Below are 18335 nucleotides of genomic sequence, written 5' to 3' on the forward strand. Positions count from 1 at the left end.
ATGCCATGCAGCCAGCCTCAGGTCCCCAGCCTCGGGGGCGACAGGAGCTCTTCCTTGAGCTTGCTTGTGTTGTAGAGAAGGTGGATAATTCCCTCCTGAAATGCAGGGATGGAGGAAACAATCATAAAACACCGTCTGCTGCTATCTTCAATTAAGTACTGACCGTGTGCCTGCTATATGCCAGGCACGCTTCCCTTTGTGTATCCCGAATTCAGCAGTATTCAGAACATATTTATTGAGTGCCTACTACCATGTACCAGATATTCCTCTAGACTCTGGGCACACAGCAGTGAACAAGACAGATAAGACTTCTGCCTTGTGGAATTTAAAATGCATTAGGAAAAAGCACAATAATCAGATAAGCATATATATATTAGGTGTGTGTGTGTTGGGGGCGGTAATCCTGTGATGAAAAATCAGTACAGGGGGCCAGGGAGTGATTGGGAAGAGTGGGCTGGGAGCTATTATAGTTAGGGTAAGAAGATAATTGTTGAGGAGGGGAGGAGGGAGGTTATATTCTGTGAAGATTTGCGGGAGGGTTCTGATTCAGAGAGATAGTTGAGGGAGGCAGATGAAAGCCAAGGTTTAGCTTGTTTAAGAAACAGCAAGGAGACCAGTGTACTTGTAGCACAGAAATGAGGCTTGAGAGGTACTAGGGGCCAGTTCTTACAGGAGCTTGTGGGCCCTAGTAAGGACTCTGGTTTATTCCAAAAGGCTGAGGAAGCCTTTGGAGGGTTGAGAGCAGAGAAGTGATATGATCCAAATTACACTCTAGGTTTTGTAAAATGAACACTTATCCCCTTCTGTGGATGCTTAGAGAGATTGGGTTGCCTGCCCAGGGCCAGTGAATGATGGTTGTGGGACATGAACCTAGATCTGTCTGGCTTCAGGGCCTGTGTGCCCTCCCATTGGGCCACCAGGCCTCCCATCAGCAGGACTATCTGTCTGGAGATGGAGATAGAGCCCCTCTGAGGGACTCCCACACCCCTGAAGCTCCTCCCAGGCACTGGGGACGACCTTAGGGACTTGCACACCAGCAGAACAGCCTGCCACCCAAGCTGCTGGCCCAGACAGTGCTTCATGACTCATCCAAAGAGGAGGTCTCCACCACCACTGCTGTACTCAGCACTCCACCTGCAAATAGTGTTGCTGTATGCTTTCACTGTCCCCAGGAATGTTAGTGGTAGGGGATTTCCAGATGGTACTTACAGCCCCTCCTCACTTTGGTCTTCAAGGCTGACCAGGGGCAGTAGCCACAAGCGGTGCAGAGTGAGACATGGTTATAAAGTGGAGAGGGCCTGAGTTATGGGTCGGATAACCTCAGGCTCCAGCTCAGCTCTCTACTTGTTTATGATATGACCTTAGAAAAGTTGCTTCTCTAAGCTTTGCTTTGCCAGTCTACAAAATAGAGATGATAGTAAAGGCTTTGTAGGGTTATCATGAAGAATAAGGTTTAAATTAGCTAGTTGCAGAGTTTCTGGAATAATAAATAATATGTGGTAGATATAGGGCAGGTAGCAGCTATTATATTTAGCATTAGTACTCCTACAGTATTTGTGTAGCTTTTAATACTTCTTCCACCATTATCTCAGCTGATTCATGTAACAACCTTGTAGCTCAGTATTGTAATCCCTTTGAAGGAGGCAAGATAAAGAAAGGTTAAGGGTTATACCAAAAGTCGCACAGCAAGAGAGTAGCATCAAAGGGTCTTAAATTTGGGAATACTGGCTCTAAGACCTGGTCAAAGACAGCGGGAAGTTCCTTGGTCCAAAGTTAGCTTTCTGAAGTCGGCCCCTTCTTGGGTGCGTGCAACAGGCTGAGGCTGCCACTGGATTGTTAGAAATGCTTCACCGCAGAGTCTGACAGTGAGGTGACAGCAGTCCCGAAAAGATCAGGAGACAGGCTCCAGCCTACGCGAGTGTGAATCATACCACTCAGCAGACCTGGCTGCGACCGAAAAGGGCAAGTATGTCTGTCTTCATTCTGGGCTAGAAGTAGGTAAAGTCACAAAATGCTGTGCTGCCCTCAGTGCACTTGGGGAACAAAGAGCATCCTCTTGTGTCTTCTGTGGAGCTCCATCCTTGCTAGCCAGTCATCACCCGGGTCCCTGCACAGCTAAAGGGCCATGATCCTCTGCTCAGCATCAATCTGGGGGCTTGGGAGAAATAGAGATTCTCAGGCCCTACCCAACCTGCTGACTGGATCTCTAGGGATGGGCCTCGGCAATGCTCAGCTCTCCAGAAAGTTGGAGAACCATGGCTTTAGAAGACAATGACCAAAAATGCTGACTTTCTTTTTTCTTTGGGCTAGCCAAATGAGTGTCTCTAGCCACTGTTTAAGTAGATGTAGGCGGTATTAAGTAGAGAGAAAGCACAGGCTTTGGAACCCACGCTTCTAATTCCTGCTTTGAACTTTGGTAGCTGGTGACCTTGGCAAGCCCCATTATCTCTCCAAGTCTCAGTTTCCTCACCTGTAGAATGAGAATTGACTGCCTTCCTCACATAGCCGTTTTGAAGGTTTGAGAGGCTGGATGTAGCCTACCTAGCTCAGTCTCAGACACATGTCAGTCCTCTTCAGTGAGAACTGTGATTTGATGCACACAACTGCCAGACTCTGGGTTTGTATAGACAACGTTCCTTCTGGATGCTGTGCGCCAGGTGGACCCCTTGCACATGTGGCTTGCACACTGACCCATTGCCCAGAAACCGTGTCCCGCTGGTCTCATGCACACAGCTGCACCAAACAGCCACTTCGTGTGTTTCTCTACTCCTCCCCTTCATCGATGCATGACTCATTGCTTCATTCATGTCTCCATGTGCATAGAAACCTAGGCAAGCAGCCATTCCTAGGGACATTGCAGGACAACCTCATTGAGATGGACATTCTCGGCGCCTCCCGCCATGATGGGGCTTACGGTGACGGGTAGGTGACATCCCCATTCTCCTCTCTGTGTGTGCTCTCCTTGTGGTTCCTGCACTTGCATGCAGACCCTGAGACCTTTCCCTGGGATCTCCTGGGGGAGGTAATTCATGTGGCATGCTCATTCCCAAGTCCATGTTCAACTTGCAACAGTTTATCCTTGGAATAAACCCTATCCTCCAGCATATTAACAGCAGTCTTGTTAATATGCAGCTCTTAGCACCTCATTGGCTGCCTTTGCCATCCCAAAAACCATCTCACACAGCATTTTTAATGCAGCACAGGCCCTGTGTTGTATGTACTCTGGCCCTGAGTATGTATTCTGTGGCCTGAGGCACCTCGTACTCCAACAGGTGTGGGTTTGCTCGAAGACTTCTGGGGGGATGCAGTGCAATCAATGCACCCCATTTCCCAGGCTGTGTGCAAGTCCTCCCATGGCCATGGTTAAAGCCAGGCTGTGGAGGAGCTCCTGACACCTAGTTTGGCCACAACCATGCGCTTTGACCATACCCCGCTGCCCTCATGACTAGGCTGTAGGGTGCAGTTGCCTGTCTGTCCCCCGCACAGCTTTCACCTTGGGCTTAGGAGGCAGCAGTCTGGCTTCCGGGCAGAGTGCTTTGAAGGCATTTGCTGCCATTGGCTGTGTGACAGCCACTAGGGGACTCCTGGCCATGGCAGAACTTAGTGGCGGTTTCTTGGCTTCAACACCAATAAAACCCCCTTTTAAAAGAAGGGTATTCCAATCCTCAGTTGAGATACACTGGCAGCAGAAGCATTGGAGGGAGAAGAACAATTTTAGGTCTCATTATCTCCAGGGGCAGAACAGGATTTTAGATACTTTCCAAGTTACTGTAACAATTTTAGAGAACAGGAAGTTTATTTTCCAAGAAACAGCATCCCAGCCCCTTCCATTCCCAGGAAAAGGATCTCAGTGCCAGCCTTCTGTGGAGTTGGTAACACCTTCTGCCTTGCCTTGGGTGGGTTTTCCCATGGGTAGGGCTGTCCCATCCATGTTCCATGGAAAGATGTCTCCGTGTGCCCTGTTTCGTGGTCTGGTCTGTGGCTCTCCTTGTTCCTGTCCTTTCCCAGGTCTCTGTGGTGACTCTCTCTATCCAGGCTCCTCTGCATGCTTCTACTGGCGACTGTGGCCTCCAGGGTTTTCTGGGTGCCTGGTCTGTGGGCAGCCCCTGACGCCTTCTTGCTCTCCATCCGCAGGCACTTCCTCTTCAAGCCTGGAGGCACCTCCCCGCTCTTCTGCACCACATCACCAGGGTACCCACTGACGTCCAGCACAGTGTACTCCCCTCCGCCCCGACCCCTGCCCCGCAGCACCTTCGCCCGGCCAGCTTTTAACCTCAAGAAGCCCTCCAAGTACTGTAACTGGAAGTGCGCAGCCCTGAGCGCCATTGTCATCTCAGCCACGCTGGTCATCTTGCTGGCATACTTTGTGGGTAAGCACCTCTTCACCCCAGCTTCCCTTGGCTCCCCTTTGGCCCAGAGGGCAGCAACCAAGACACATGTGGGCACTGAAGGCTCCTTACTAGTGTGGCAGGCAAAGCACACAGTGTGAGCCAAGCAGCCCTGGAGCTCTGGATGGTCTGCACCCATGACACTGCCAGGGTCAGCTCTTTGGGGCCCTTCGCTCCTTCCTCTCTGTCCCTCTGCATTTATACCAGGAAGGAAGCTAGGCATCTGTCCTTTTGTGTGTTGGGTGCCTGGTATTAAGACATAAGCACTCAGTAAGACTAACCTTTGAGATAGGGAATCTATGGCATGAGTGTCATGGATTGAGTCTACAACTAAATGACAGGTTGGAGAGGCTGAGCAGGTAGTCTATCCTGTTGGGACTGCATGGCTGCAGTGAAAAGCAGGAAGGAGGTGGAACATCCTGGAGTTGGAGGCAAACAGGCAGGAAAGCATGTCTAAAGGTGGATGTCTGGCAAGGCAATTGCAGGGTATTACGGGATTCAAGGTCCAGAGTTAAACCATGGTCAAGAACCTAGGGAAATTCTGACAGAAGCAGAAGGTCCCAGCCAGCACAGAGAGCTAAGGACGCTGGCTGAGGGAGCACAGGCATGGAACAGTGCTCACCTGACCCTGGGTGTGAGCACAGACATAAGGAGTGCCTCCTGACCTCTGCCTTGCTACAGCAGATGACTCCCACCAGGCAGTCTTCTGATGCATTTCCAACACGGCCTGGCTTCCTACCTCTGATCCCTTGCTTTGGTCTTTTCCCAGGAAAGATGTTAATCCAAAGAGATTTGTGGATGTTGTAGGGTGTGCTGCCTCTGTATAAATCAGCCTCGTAGTAAATGCATTGGAAGAGAGGTTGGCTTAAACCTTGAGGTCCTTTCCAACCTTCTAATTCTATAATTCAAAGGCTTAAGGTAGGTTGGGCCAGCTTGAGAAGGCTTCGAACCCATGCTAAGGAATTCTAAGATAATTCTGCAAGCAAAGGGGACTTTTTCAGCACAAGCCCAGGAAATAGAAATAGAACTAATTGGCAGAGGCCAAAAAAGGATGGAATGCTGTCCACTGTGCAAAATAACTTGGTAACAAGCAAAGTCATTGTGGCTGAACAGGGGCTGTCTTGAGAAGTAGTAAAAGCTGTTGCTAAGAATGATTAATACAACATGGGCCACCACGTGTTTGAGAGATAGAGCAGGGGTTCAAGCATGGATGGGGGTTTGAGTGGCATAAGCTGTAAGGTCAGTTCCACTCAAGATTCTTGAACTTTGTAAAAATAAGTAATCGCAGGAGACTGAGGCAGGAGAATCCCTTGCACCTGGGAGGCAGAGGTTACAGTGAGCCAAGATCACACCACTACACTCCAGCCTGGGTGACAGAGTGAGACTTCGTCTCAAAAAAAAAAAAAAAAGAGTAATCAGGAAGATGACAGTCCTGCAAACAGGGAGATCTCCTTCAATATCTGAAGCTATAATAAGCCTCCTCTGGCATGTCAGGTCACTTTTCCCCTTGTGAGTATTGGCTTAGAGAATTTCATGGCTCTAAGGCCAGGGTGGCATGCATATGTCATCTCCTCTTCTGTCTGATTGTTTGGTTGCTGCTGCCAAGAATGCTGTGTTGAGAAGGATACTGGGGCTATATTTAGGCTCAGTGTAAGAGACTATCTGTGATTGATTAGTGATGTCTGTTAGGATCACAGAAATGGAGATTATTAATAACGTGTAAAGATTTGCCATCCCTGCTATGAGTCATTGTAGAAATGAAACAGCTGAACTGGGAGAGGTCAGGGCCTACCCAGGCTCTATGAGGTGCACCATTGATATAGAGTGGGTTGCAGGTGAGCGTTGTATGGTTCCAATACCATTACTTGGCAGGAAGGTTTCTTCTGACACCACCAATAGTATGTCACCACTAACCACTGGCACAGCTTTTGCTTTTGACGTTATTATTTTTCAGAAGTGAGTAGACTTCTGGACAGGCAGTCGTAAGTCGTAATGCAAGTAGTTTGCTGCATGTAGACATCAATTTGTTTTGTGTTAAAGTCTTAAGGTTTATATCATATACCTAATTCAGTGAGAAAGACTAAATGTTTACCTGATTAATCAAATTCTCTCCTGTTTTCCATCTCATGGGCTTCTTTCTCTCCCAGTTAATAAGAATTCATGATCAGTCTTCAGCTATCTAAAGATAGGGGCAACTGTGGGAAGTAGTGAGCTCCCCGTCAGAGGAAGGATACAAATAGAGCTCAGGGACCACTTAGAATAAGATTCAAGCACTGCCTGAGGGTCTTTACTGGGTAACCTTTAATTTTTCTTCCAACATTGACAGCCTTCAAATCTAGTTTTGTGAATTTTAGTTTTCATTCAGCAAATCATGTGGAATGCCTGCTGTAAGCCAGTCTCTATGCTAAGTGCTAGGGTTAAAGATACGGTCTCTACCCTTGAGCTATTCATAACTTAAAAGAAGAGATAGCTATGTTAGCAGGCAAATCTGAAACAGTGATTGATTTACACAGAGCTCAGGGGCGGTGGGAATACCCAACCCCAGCCACAAGGAGTAGGAAAGGCTTCCTGGGAAAGGTGATATTTGAGCTGAATTTTAAAGTAGGCATTAGCCAGAAGTAGACATACAGAAAGGGTATTTCAAAGCAAGAGAACTTGCAAAAACTTGAAAGAGGATGATGTGGTGGCAAAGACATTTTCTTTGTTTGAAGCATTTGAGGAGTGTGGGGTGCACCGTTGGAGCTAATCCAGAAGTGTTTCGTCAGGTTGTGGAGATCAACTTGGAGGACAAGTTGAGGACCTTATCGGGTGGGCAAGGGGAGCCACTGAGCAGTTTTAAACAGTGGTAGGACACAGGTTTTTATTTTAGAACGGCAAGGGTAGAAGAAGGAAAGAGTAGAAGCATACCTGTTGGGAAACTGTTGCATTCAGGAAAAGCTGATGGCTTTAACTACAACACTGACAATGTACGTGGAGAGGAGGAGGTAGATCAATTTTCAAGAATTTGTGCCTCAAGCCAGAGATGATCAGTTCACTGATAGTGTGTCCTTGCCAAGAATAGCACAGATATTTCTACACAGATAATATTTTATCTGTGTAGAGATACTGGGACTAGACGCTAGGGCTCCTGTACAAGGATCAAGTCAGAGAGGCCAAGCCTGGGGCGTTCCCTTTGTTTCCTGGAGAGCCAGCAAGGTGCTGGGGAAGAGCTTAGACCCTGCATGACAGCCCTGAATTCCAGGCCCTGCCCTATCACACAGCATCTGCTCACCCTTGGGAAAGTCATTTATCTTCCTGAGTTCTGATTTGCTCATCTAGAAAATAGGCACAAGCCATACCTCAGAAAGAAGCTTATCAGCTTGGTGTACGCTAACCCAGGTGAACACGTTGCAGGTGTATGAACCATCCCAACCTCGCTTCACAAGCTAGGGGGTGGGGTAGCAGCCTTATTGCTTGGCCTCCTCCAGCTGCTGAAGACAAGGCGTGAGCATCTTGTTGCTTGGCCATAATTACAGGCTGTGATGACTAACTTGTAAGGAACCATCAATTATTAAAAATCAAATTAATTGTCAGCCGAGCACAAATATCCCTAACAAAGACTCCTTTCCAGCAGACCAACCAATCTAATCAACAGGCAAAAGCACAGATATTTAATTAGATTTTTGATGAAAAATTGTGTTTAATTTCAAGTATAATCAATTATTAATTACTGTAATGAGTGAGTCTGACTGGGTTTACTAATTAACTCATTTAAAAATTATGAATAACCTTTTCATTTATAATTATTTTGTACATCCTATCAGGTTCCAGATAAGAATTGCAACTCACCAGCAGAGTGGGAGGCAGAAACAGAGGGTGGAAAAGAATTTTTCTTTTGCTATTATCTGCCTAGGGCTGTCATATTTAGTTGGTAATCCTGACAGATTCATTTAATGTTCAGTTTGTTTGTTGGTTGGTTGGTTTGGAGATGGGGGTCTTACTCTGTCACCCAAGCTGGAGTGCTCTGGCACAGTCATAGCTCACTGCAGCCTCGAACTCCTGGGCTCAAGTGATCCTTCCACCTCATCCTCCCGAGCAGCCAGGACCAGAGCTGTGCACCACTGCACCTGGCTAATTTTTAATTTTTGTGTGTGTGTGTAGAGTTGGGTTCTAATATGTTGCCCAAGCTGTCTTAGACTCCTGGCCTCAAATGGTCTTCCTGCCTCAGCCTTCTCACAGGCTGGGATTACAGGCGTGAACCACCACGTCCAGCTGATGTTCCATTTCTTAGTGGGAAAGTATCTTGAGAAAGTTCTGCTACCAGTGACCTTTCAATTACAGTTACATTTACAGGTATTTTCATGAGAAAATAGAGACACTGGAGTTAGCACGTACCACCCAGAGGCTGCAGAGGCTGGAGCCTTGCCCATGGGCCATCTCCTCCTCTCTTGGGAGTGCTACTTGGCTGCTGTGGCCTGAGCTGGGAATCCAGGGAGGACCCTCGCACAGCTGTGGGATCTCTTCAGTGAGAAAATGTGTATTTTTGTCTCCAAGGGCAACAATTCAGAAAGACAGGCACCGACGATGAATTTACGGCGCTTTATTCGCCAATTCTTCCCAATATGGTTTTCAGGTCCTTGTTAGTCTCCATTTGAATACCCCGGGCTGTGTCTTTTCTGGAGAAATGTGTTGGCAGAACACAATGGGGGCTGTTGTGCAGGTTACATGGGATGATATGGAAAGGGGCAACGCTAGTTTTAGATCAAACCCTGAAACTTGTACTGCCAGTTGTTAAAATAAACAGTTAAATGCTTTATTTTATAGCATTTAATTGTTTTTGAAACATGTTTACCAAAGAAGTGTGGTATAGAGTAGTAAAAATCACATTGGCCGCTGTTTATCATTCATAACCGGCAGTTAGCTTTGATTCTAGTATGCTGTCCACGTGCCTCTTTCTGTTCTGAGCATGTTGCTGTGTTTCCTCACTGAAATCTCCTAATAATCATGAGTCATTATTCGCAACTGACAGATGACGACGCTGAGCCCCCACGAGCTTAAGTATCTTGCCCACTGTTGCATGGTCAATGTTAGGGCTATGATCCACCCAACCGCAGGCACTCAAGCTCTTGAGCTGATGGTTTTGAATTGTTTTTCTCCTTTGAGCTCACACTTTTAACCTGTATGCTATAATTTTCCCACCTTAGTATTTGGCTTTTTGGATTTTTGCTATGTGCCTAGCACTGGGCCAGGCCCGTTATGTATATCACTTGCCTGGACCCTCACAATTCTGTGGGATGAGTATTATTTTCTGTATTTTCTAGACAAGGAAACTAAAACTCAGAGATGTTTGCACCTTGCCTGGGTCACACAGCCAGTATATGACATAGCTGGGATGCAACGAAGACTTGGGATTTCAAAGACCATGCTTTCAGTCAACTAGGCTGTATAGGCCCTGGGTGCGAACAGACAATGTAGATTCAAAAGATCTCACTTCAGACCCTGGCTGTGTCACTTGCTGACTGTGTAAATTTGAGCAGCTTGCTTAACCTCTCTGAACCTTGGTTTTTACTTTCCTTATGGTTCTTATAATGGGAGTAGCTGGAATGGCTGGCCTTTTACAGGCGCAGGAACCCAGAGCAACATCATGGCTGAGGGTGTAGGTTCTGCAATTAGGCTGCCTGCTTTCCAGTTTCAGCGTTGCTGCTTCCAAGCTTGTGATATTTGTGAAGTTTATACAACCTCTCTCTGCCTCAGTTGCCCTAGCTATAAAATGAAGATGATAATAGTGGTTACTTCACAGGGTTGGGGTGAAATTTCTGTTAAGATAATTTACATGAAGTACCTAGCTTACCCCCTGGCACAGAGCACTCAATAATTAAGTTACTACTATTGTTAAAAGTATTATTAGAATTATTAGCATCACATGTAAAAGAGTGTTAGTTACTCCTGAGTGAGAACTTGGACCTGGCTTGTGTCACTGCAGTACCAACAGGCTTCCCACCTTGTGTTAGTCACAAGGGCAGCTGATAGAACAACCGGGGGACCTGTCAGAAAACATTTGCAGGGATGTCTGGCTGTTTCAGCAGTGCAGCTGCAAGAAGCATCATCACCTGCAAAGCAGTTCACGTCATTTCTCTAACTAGGACAAAACTTGATTTCTGCTTTACTAACTGTTGCCTCTATCCAGATAAAACTGACAGCTTCCCTTGCATTCTGAATCTCTATGTAAGACACAGACATTGCGTGCTGCAGAAGAGCCTCAGATTAGTATCCTGAGGATTTTTCAAGCACCTGTCTTGCCAGGTAGGCCTTTGGAATAGGAGATGAAAAAGGCTTGTTAATAAATCCAAAACAAGCAGCGGTTTTACATTTAAATGAAGACCTGAGAGGACAATGGCTGCTGATTGCTGTATCATCAGGTCCAGGTCTGCCCAGCAGGGCAGTGGCACCATTCACTGTGATTTCTCTAAGGCAGCATGGGGGTCTCATCAGGAAAGAAGACAGGATTTGGAGCCTCACCAACTCTGCAAAAATCTCAGCACTGCCACTTTCCAGCTGTGTAGCCTTTTGATTCTTGGTTTCCTCATCTGTAAAGTGGGAGGAATAATAGCACTACTTTCATAAGGCTGTTGTGCCGGTTAAATGAGATGATGTTGAAAAACACAGAGCATGTGACAGAGGAGATGTCCCTTGCTGGTCACCTTGGGAGATGTTTGTTACCCCACCTTGGATCTCACCCAGAGTGTGGCTGGAGTAGATTGTTCTATAAGGTCATTCCTAGTCTATATTCCTGTGTTTCTAGGAAATTGCACCAGGGCATAAAGGGTGGAGTTGCAGATGTGGGCTGCTGCATCTTCTGGGTAACTACAGTGGAACAGTCCAATTTGTATAATAAAAATGAGGGATCCTTTCTAAAATTAGGTTGCATTTTTCACCTCCACAAGAAGGACTGATTGTGGAGCACACACACAAAAAAAATCGGAACCCTTGCTTGAAGAGGTGATAGTTTAATTTATAAGTGAGAATGTTGCTAAGCTTGATGCTTAATTGCTGCTCTTCAAAAGGCAGCTATTAGAGAGTTTTGCTTGTTGGAATAATATTGCTGTTCTTGGTCTGGAAGATCCTGGGTCATGCAGCTCTTGAGGTAATCTAGGAAATGGTGATCGAGGTAAACTTGAGCATTAAGTGCAATTTGCAAGGAAGGAATGGTACAGACTCTCAATATCTCTGACATCTCACCATGCAAACTGGACTTCAGTATGGCAGCAATTCAGTTAGAAGAGATGTTAGACTCCCCTTCTTTTTAGAGGGGTTCACTTCCCCATCTCCTGATGTCTTACTCTCTGCTTCTGCATACTCAACACCTAGCACAAAGCCTGGCACAAGGTAGCTGTACTCAATTAAGACTTGGTTGAATAAGAGGCCTTGCAAGATGCTTAAGTCTGCAAAGGTATTCTAGGCAGAAGTGCAGTATGGGCAAAAGCATGGTGGCAGAACTATGTATATTATGTTCTGGGGCTCAGATACAGGTGAAATGGACATGAGATGCATAGGGAAAGAATTACAGATAGAGGCCAGGGTGAATGTATCCCCACCCCCCATTCCCCAGTTATTTCCATCTGGTTCAGCTCATACAATATCAGGATCTCAGATGCTATTGCCTCATAAGCATGAGCCTATTACACTTTGGGCCTGGGTGTTATTTGTGTACGATAAGGCTCATTTTCTTTCCTTTCTCTTTGATTTTACATCAGGCCTTTTGGACCGGGGCCATAGATTTAGCTTTATAGCCCGAAGAATGGGAAATGGAGATGATTGAACTTGGTCTTTTAGAAGGAGGAAAAAGTGATAAAGATACAGGATCCTGCATTAACGCCTTCTCTCTCCAAGATTGATTCCTTCATGCTGGCCTGTGGGAATTGCTAATAGCAAGATATATATAGATTGTTCTCTTTATAACAGGCCCAGACAAATATCTTCCAGATCCCCAAAAGGAAGACTTAGGAGACCAGCATGGCTCTCTGCAGTTGTCTGAAATGCTGACAAAGGGAGAAGGGACCAACTCACTCTGCAGGGCTGCCGAGAGCAGAAAATGAACATTTTTCAGTCTGCAGAGCTTCCTCATGATAGAAGAGTTTGATAGTGCCCCCCCGGCAGTGGAATGATTCGGGCAGTGGGTTATGGGGTTTGTCATTTGATCGTTTATTTGTTTTTAATTTGAGGAGAGCTTAAGAAGCTAAATACAAAAGCGAGGGCAACGTGTCAGGAATGGTACTACCCCTGGCTAATGGTTCCAGGATACCATGAAGGGGCAAGGAAAAAGAGTGGTTACTAGAAGCTGGAGAAGGCAGCCAGCTGAGAGTGCTGCATGACACGGATGTGTGGTCTTCAGCAGAGGCCTGGCGGTGAGGGAGCCAGAGGACAGGTATCTCCACCTCATTCTCCCCACCCGATAACCTCCTGGTGGTGGAACCCAACCAGAAGCCTGAGCCCAAGGGAACCACTGACCCAGGCCGTGTGGACCAGCCTCCCAGGGCACAGAGTATGCTGGGAAAGGATAGAAAGTGAATGTAGAGGGCAGCAGTATGACATTGGTCTTCCCACTTGTCGTAATTCCTTTCCTTAGCCATGTGCAGGGCTCTGAGTTTGCTCCTAGGGACTTAACTCTAGGATTGAAACTCCAACCACCGTTCAGGCATTCTCCCTAACCTTCACACCCACTCAACCACCAGGCCCCAGCTACTTCCTTCAAATCAGATTTATTGAGATATAATGTACATACAGAAAATTAACACATTTTAAGTGTACCACTCTGTGAATTTTGACAAACTGGTAGGGTTATGTTACCACCACCACAGTCAAAACACGTAACCATTCCATCACCCCCAGAAGTTCCCTCATGCCCCTTTGATGTCAGTCCCCCTCTCATTCTAAGACCCTGGCAATCACTCATCTATCTATTCTCTGTCTCTGTAGTTTCAGGCACTGTTTTTAAGAAGCATAGTAAAGAAATGATTTATTGACTGGCTTTAAAATCAGGTATTATCTAAAATAATCTCAAATTCTCATATAGTTCAGTGTTGTTGAGAATTTTTCTTAGATATCATCGAGAATTCAAGATACTGGAGCAAACAACAAAAACATTCTGGGGTTTTCTGTGTGTTATCCTTGACCTCCTTAAACAACAGCAGCTATAGCCTCAGCTTAGTCAGGGTGGATACACAGCTTCATGTCCTTCTGCATTTTTCACAGGCCATTTTTTCATGCAAACTCTTTCAGGTACTGATACAATTCTCCCTCTCACCAAGAGTAATAGCTATTATATTTGTGCCATTACTATATTACTGTATTCCAGCTGTTTCCAGTTCTTTTGTATTGTAAGTAACACTTCTGTGAACATCTTTGTGGCTCTGCTCTATTTTCTTATTTCTTATTTGGATTATTTTGGGAAGGATGTATTCCCCAGAGCAGGATTCCTGGGTCATAAGGCATGAACTGTTTAAAGCTCTGTTATTCACTGCTAGATCCTTTTCAGAAGGAAAGGACTGAACTTCAGGGCTCCTGGCCAGGCATCCAGTATTCCCACAGTCCTGCCAGAAGAAGACTTTGTCTGATCTTGGGTTTGCCAGTTTAATTGGAATTGGTGGGAGGTGGGAGTAGGGTCATACCTGGCTCTGAGACCCCAAAGAAGCTGAAGGATTCCTGGAAGAAGTTGCCCACCACCTCCTACCCCACTTCTACCAATCAGTTCTTTTTCAAGAGCTTAGCTCAAATGTCGCCGACTCAAGGAAACATCTGTGAGCCCCTCACACTGAGCCAGGAACCCAGTTCTCTGCCTTTGTGATGCTCCTCACAACTGCTTCTGAATGACTGTGAGATGGATCGTTTAATATCTGTCCCCACCATTAGATTTTGAGCTCCACGAGGGCTGAAAAAATTTCCATCACACTTAGTGTCACAGCCACAGCTCCTTGTGCTGGAGCCTGGCGTGGTGTCGCATATATCCAGCAAGCGTCGGTTCAAGGAGAGAAAGGAGGGGAGGACGTCAGTTCAGAACCCAACAAAGCGTAGAGCGGAGGGAAAGGAAAAGGAAAGAGTAGAGGTTCCAAGTTCTCACCGAGATCAAAGGCGGGAAGTGTGTATCACATGAGTGAAAAATGGCTCCTCGAAACTCTGGGGAGGGAAAACCAGAGGAAACAAAGCCAGAGGTGTCTGCTAAAACGTGGCCGGGACAGGGCGCAGGCTGGCTTTGCACCCTCATCTGCTCCTAACTACTTATGACTCCAAGCAAGAACTGTACTCTCCCCAAACCTCAGTTTCCTGGCCCGCAAATGTAGATAAGAGGCTGCCGTGGAGATGAAATGATGCTCAGGCACCTAGTTCTTAAGAGTAAGAGCCACTGATAAATGAAATCTGCCTGTCCCTTCCCCCTGGCAAACAAGATGTGTTGAGTTTGAGGGCCAAGCAGTTTCTGAGTTTGGGAATGTGTCAAAAATAAGGGGCCCACATTTACTCATTTGTTTATGCTTAATAACCACAGCAGCGGCTACAGAGACAACACACTCTCACAGGGCTTGGAGGCCCTGGGGGCAGTTTAAAGCCCCTGAGGAGGCAGCACAGCCATGGTTGGTCAGGAAGGAGCCCCAAATGCATCTCTGGGTGCGCCTTCTGTGACATTACCCAAGGAGTATGGAAAAGGAGTTGATTTTATAGATTTTTATAGCATTCTTGGAAAGGAGTTTTCCCTAAGTCTCGTTTGTATTCCAGACTAATTACTTTGAAATAGCATAATTTAATTGCACTTAAGTGCAGAGAGAAAGAGAGAACAGCCCCCCTGATGGCTCTTCTTTCGCTGAGTAAATACCTACCACTCTGGGGGAAGTCAGGAAGGGGCTCCACTTTGGTCTGCTAGGCCTCAGGGGCAAGGCGGGAGCAGAGCTCAGACACTTTTCATGGCAGGGAGGAAGAGTGGGGTGGAAGGAAGGGGGGCAGTGAGAGGAAAAGAGAGGACTGAAAAAAACCACAGTATTTCCCCTTCCGCTCAGTGCTTCTTCCTAACAGTAAAACAACAAACCCCGAACGCAACAGCTTCATCCTTCTAAAGACAGCAGTACAGTCTCAGAGCCAAAGCAGAGACTGGGCCAAGTGAGACCTTCATTCCATTCGTGGCTCAGACTCGTTTCTAAACCTCTCTGTATCTTGGTTTCCTCATTGGTAAAATATCATTTAGTATCTAAGTAGTGTTTTCAGCGTTAAGCAAGAGGACATCTGCAAAGGGCCCAGTCCATAGTGGGTGTGGAGTAAATGCAGTTCTCACCCTTCCCGGCAGCTGAATCACCTGGAGATTTTAATGCCTCTCTGGTTTAGCAGCCAAGAGCCATCCCTGGATGCAGGGATTTCAGGTAATCTGGGATTAAGCAGAAGGAGCTTCCCCAAATTCAGGTTTAAACTGGTGGGGAGCATTCACACTGAGCCTGTCTTTTGGACTGTGTCCCAGGCTGTGAGGAGCAGGCAAAGCCAGATAAGCTACTGTCACCGCCTTGGAGCCATCCATACTTTTGTGGACAGCCAAGTGTGTAAGAAGCTGATGGCAATTCTGGGCAGATGACAAAGGTATATCACTGGTGTTTGAACCTATCCCTGTGGGATTCCAGAGGAGACAGCAATTCATTCTAACTGGAGGATCAGGAAAAATTGCAACAAGGCATTGAGCTTGTAAATCAAGTAAGATATTGAAAGAGAAGATCGGAATGACTTTCTGGAAGCCCGAACAGCCTAAACAAAGGCAGAGGACAGTAGATAGGAATGTTGGATATTTTTGGCACCTGTGTCAGAAGAGCCTACATTAAAGTGTCCCTTTGTGCATTTTACCCATCTATGGGGCTCAATCTGTACTTTTATTCTGTTCTGCCGAAGTCTTTCAGTATAAAACTACAGAAATCACAAGTGCTGGTGGACACTGGCTGCCTTTCTCCTTAAAAGAGAGGCTCCACTAGACACATACACAATAAATATCATGCCTTTGTGTGAGGCCTTTCAAATCCATTCTTCTCTCCAGCATTTGATGCACTCTGAATAATTATTAACTGCATTTCCTTGTCCTGCAAGCCCCAAATGTGGAGGCTGAGGCCCTTTGCAGTTAAATAACTTGTTCGGCTAGAAGGGCTGGTAAGTAGTGGAGCTGGACCTAGAAATCCATTTTTCTGACTATAAATCCTATGCAGACCCTGGTGCCTCTGAAAGCCCTCCTCTCATGTCACTGTGCCCCATACCTGAGTCTCAGAGCAAACGAGGGTCATGTTGCTCTTCTGTCTGCGGTGTGCCTTTTCCTCTGCTCCCAGCCACTCCCGGCAAAGCCTAAGCTGCACACACAAATATGGCAGCGCACACAAATTGAGAGTTTGCATTGTGCCAGGCCAGCGCTGTTCTGAGTGTTACACATATTTTCTCATTTAATCTTCTCAACAGTCTTACTTATCCAGTAAGTATTTGTTAAGTGCAAATGAAGGCACCGTGCTGTTTCTATTTCCATTTCTATAGATGAGAAACTGAGGCCAAGAAGGTTAAATCATTTGTCTAAAGCCAGATCCCTAGTGAGAGGGAGAGGGGGACCCAGAGCCCATTCTCCCCTCGTTGTGCTCTACCTTTCCTGTAGCTGGGGGGCATTTAGGGGAGGCATTCACCCTTCTGAACTGCTGAAAGGATACAAGAAGCTCCTTGCTAAAGAAGGAAACTAGGCCGAGCACAGGGGCTCACGCTTGTAATCCTAGCACTTTAGGAGGTCGAGGCAGGCAGATCACTCAATGCCAGGAGCTTCAGAATAGCCTGGCCGACATGGTGCAACCCCATCTCTACTGAAAATACACAAATTATCCTGGCATGGTGGCACATGCCTGTAATCCCAGCTACTCAAGAGACTGGGGCAAGAGAATCACTAGAGCCTGAGAGGCAGAGGTTGCAGTGAACCTGGACAAAAGAGTGAGAGAAAGGAGGGAGGGAGCGAAGGAATGAAGGAAGGGAGGGAGGGAGGGAGGAAGGGAGGAGAGGGGAGGGGAGGGGAGGAGAGGGAAGGAGAGGGAGGGAGGGGCAAGGGGAGGTAGGGAGGGGAGGAGAGGAAGGAGAGGGAGGGAGAGGGGAGGGGAGGAGAGGGATGGAAAGAGAGAGGGAGGGAAGAAGGGAAGGAAAGAAAAGAAAGGGAGGGAGGGAGGGAAGGAAGAAGGAAGGAAGGGAGAGAGGGAGGGAGGGAGGGAAGGAATGAATTTGTTTTCTTATAAAAGAAAAATGAACATACATCCATCTGTCCTGCCCCATGTCCTGTGCAGCACTGCCATGCACACATGCATTGACTGGGGCGGTGGTTTGCACTCAAAGTGCTTCAGGATTGGAGCCAACAGGAGCCCAAATTATGAATGTCAGGAGATCTCGAGACTCTTTTCTGATTGAGCAACAGCACCTCGTAGTATCTGATTCTGCTGTTCCCCAGCCTTCTTCCAGTAGATTGTCACTAGCTTAATGTTTTGCTTTGGAGAAAGCCCTTCCTGCTGGCACATAGCAGGCAGCTAGATTGATCATGCCCTTGAGCCTGGAGTTAGATTTTGTTCACAGCCTCCAGTGGGAAAGAAAAAATGCCAGTATCATTAATTGTAGTGTGGGCTCCATTTTATGACATTGTCCCAAATTTTACCACTCAGGTCATCTGTAGAATTGTGCAGGAAGACATACTCCTCAGACCCCTGTGTGTGCTCAGCCTGTGTGTAGCACTGTGTATTTAAGCACACACTTGATTCCAACTGCGTTTGCCAAAAGGGTATTTGAGAGGAGATGGAGTAGGAGGGGTAGCAAAGCTTTAAATGAAAATTTTAGGGTGATTAGCATTTTTCTTTACCTGGAAGCTGGCACTTCTTCTTTTCCACCGTGTTTATGTCTTCTGACTTTTCTGTAGTCCAGCGAGTCTATTAAATGGCACTA

At 46.6% G+C, this 18335-nt stretch overlaps 1 protein-coding gene across 12 annotated transcripts in view; it reads left to right on the plus strand.

Moving 5' to 3' along the window:
* The window catches only part of TENM4 (teneurin transmembrane protein 4), a 3057282-nt gene that overhangs the window by 2819959 nt on the left and 218988 nt on the right, over positions 1-18335 (plus strand). For 11 of the 12 annotated variants that reach the window (XM_032296006.1, XM_032296008.1, XM_032296015.1 and 8 more), the window contains 2 exons: positions 2824-2922; positions 4135-4370. In XM_032296006.1, the coding sequence (XP_032151897.1) occupies positions 2824-2922; positions 4135-4370 (335 nt within the window). The remainder of the gene's footprint in view (positions 1-2823; positions 2923-4134; positions 4371-18335) is intronic. The other variant, XM_032296019.1, reaches the window with a different exon arrangement.

Source organism: Sapajus apella, unplaced genomic scaffold, assembly GCF_009761245.1.
Source record: "Sapajus apella isolate SASKATOON/1434 unplaced genomic scaffold, GSC_monkey_1.0 scaffold34, whole genome shotgun sequence".
In the NCBI taxonomy this organism is placed as follows: Eukaryota; Metazoa; Chordata; class Mammalia; order Primates; family Cebidae; genus Sapajus; species Sapajus apella.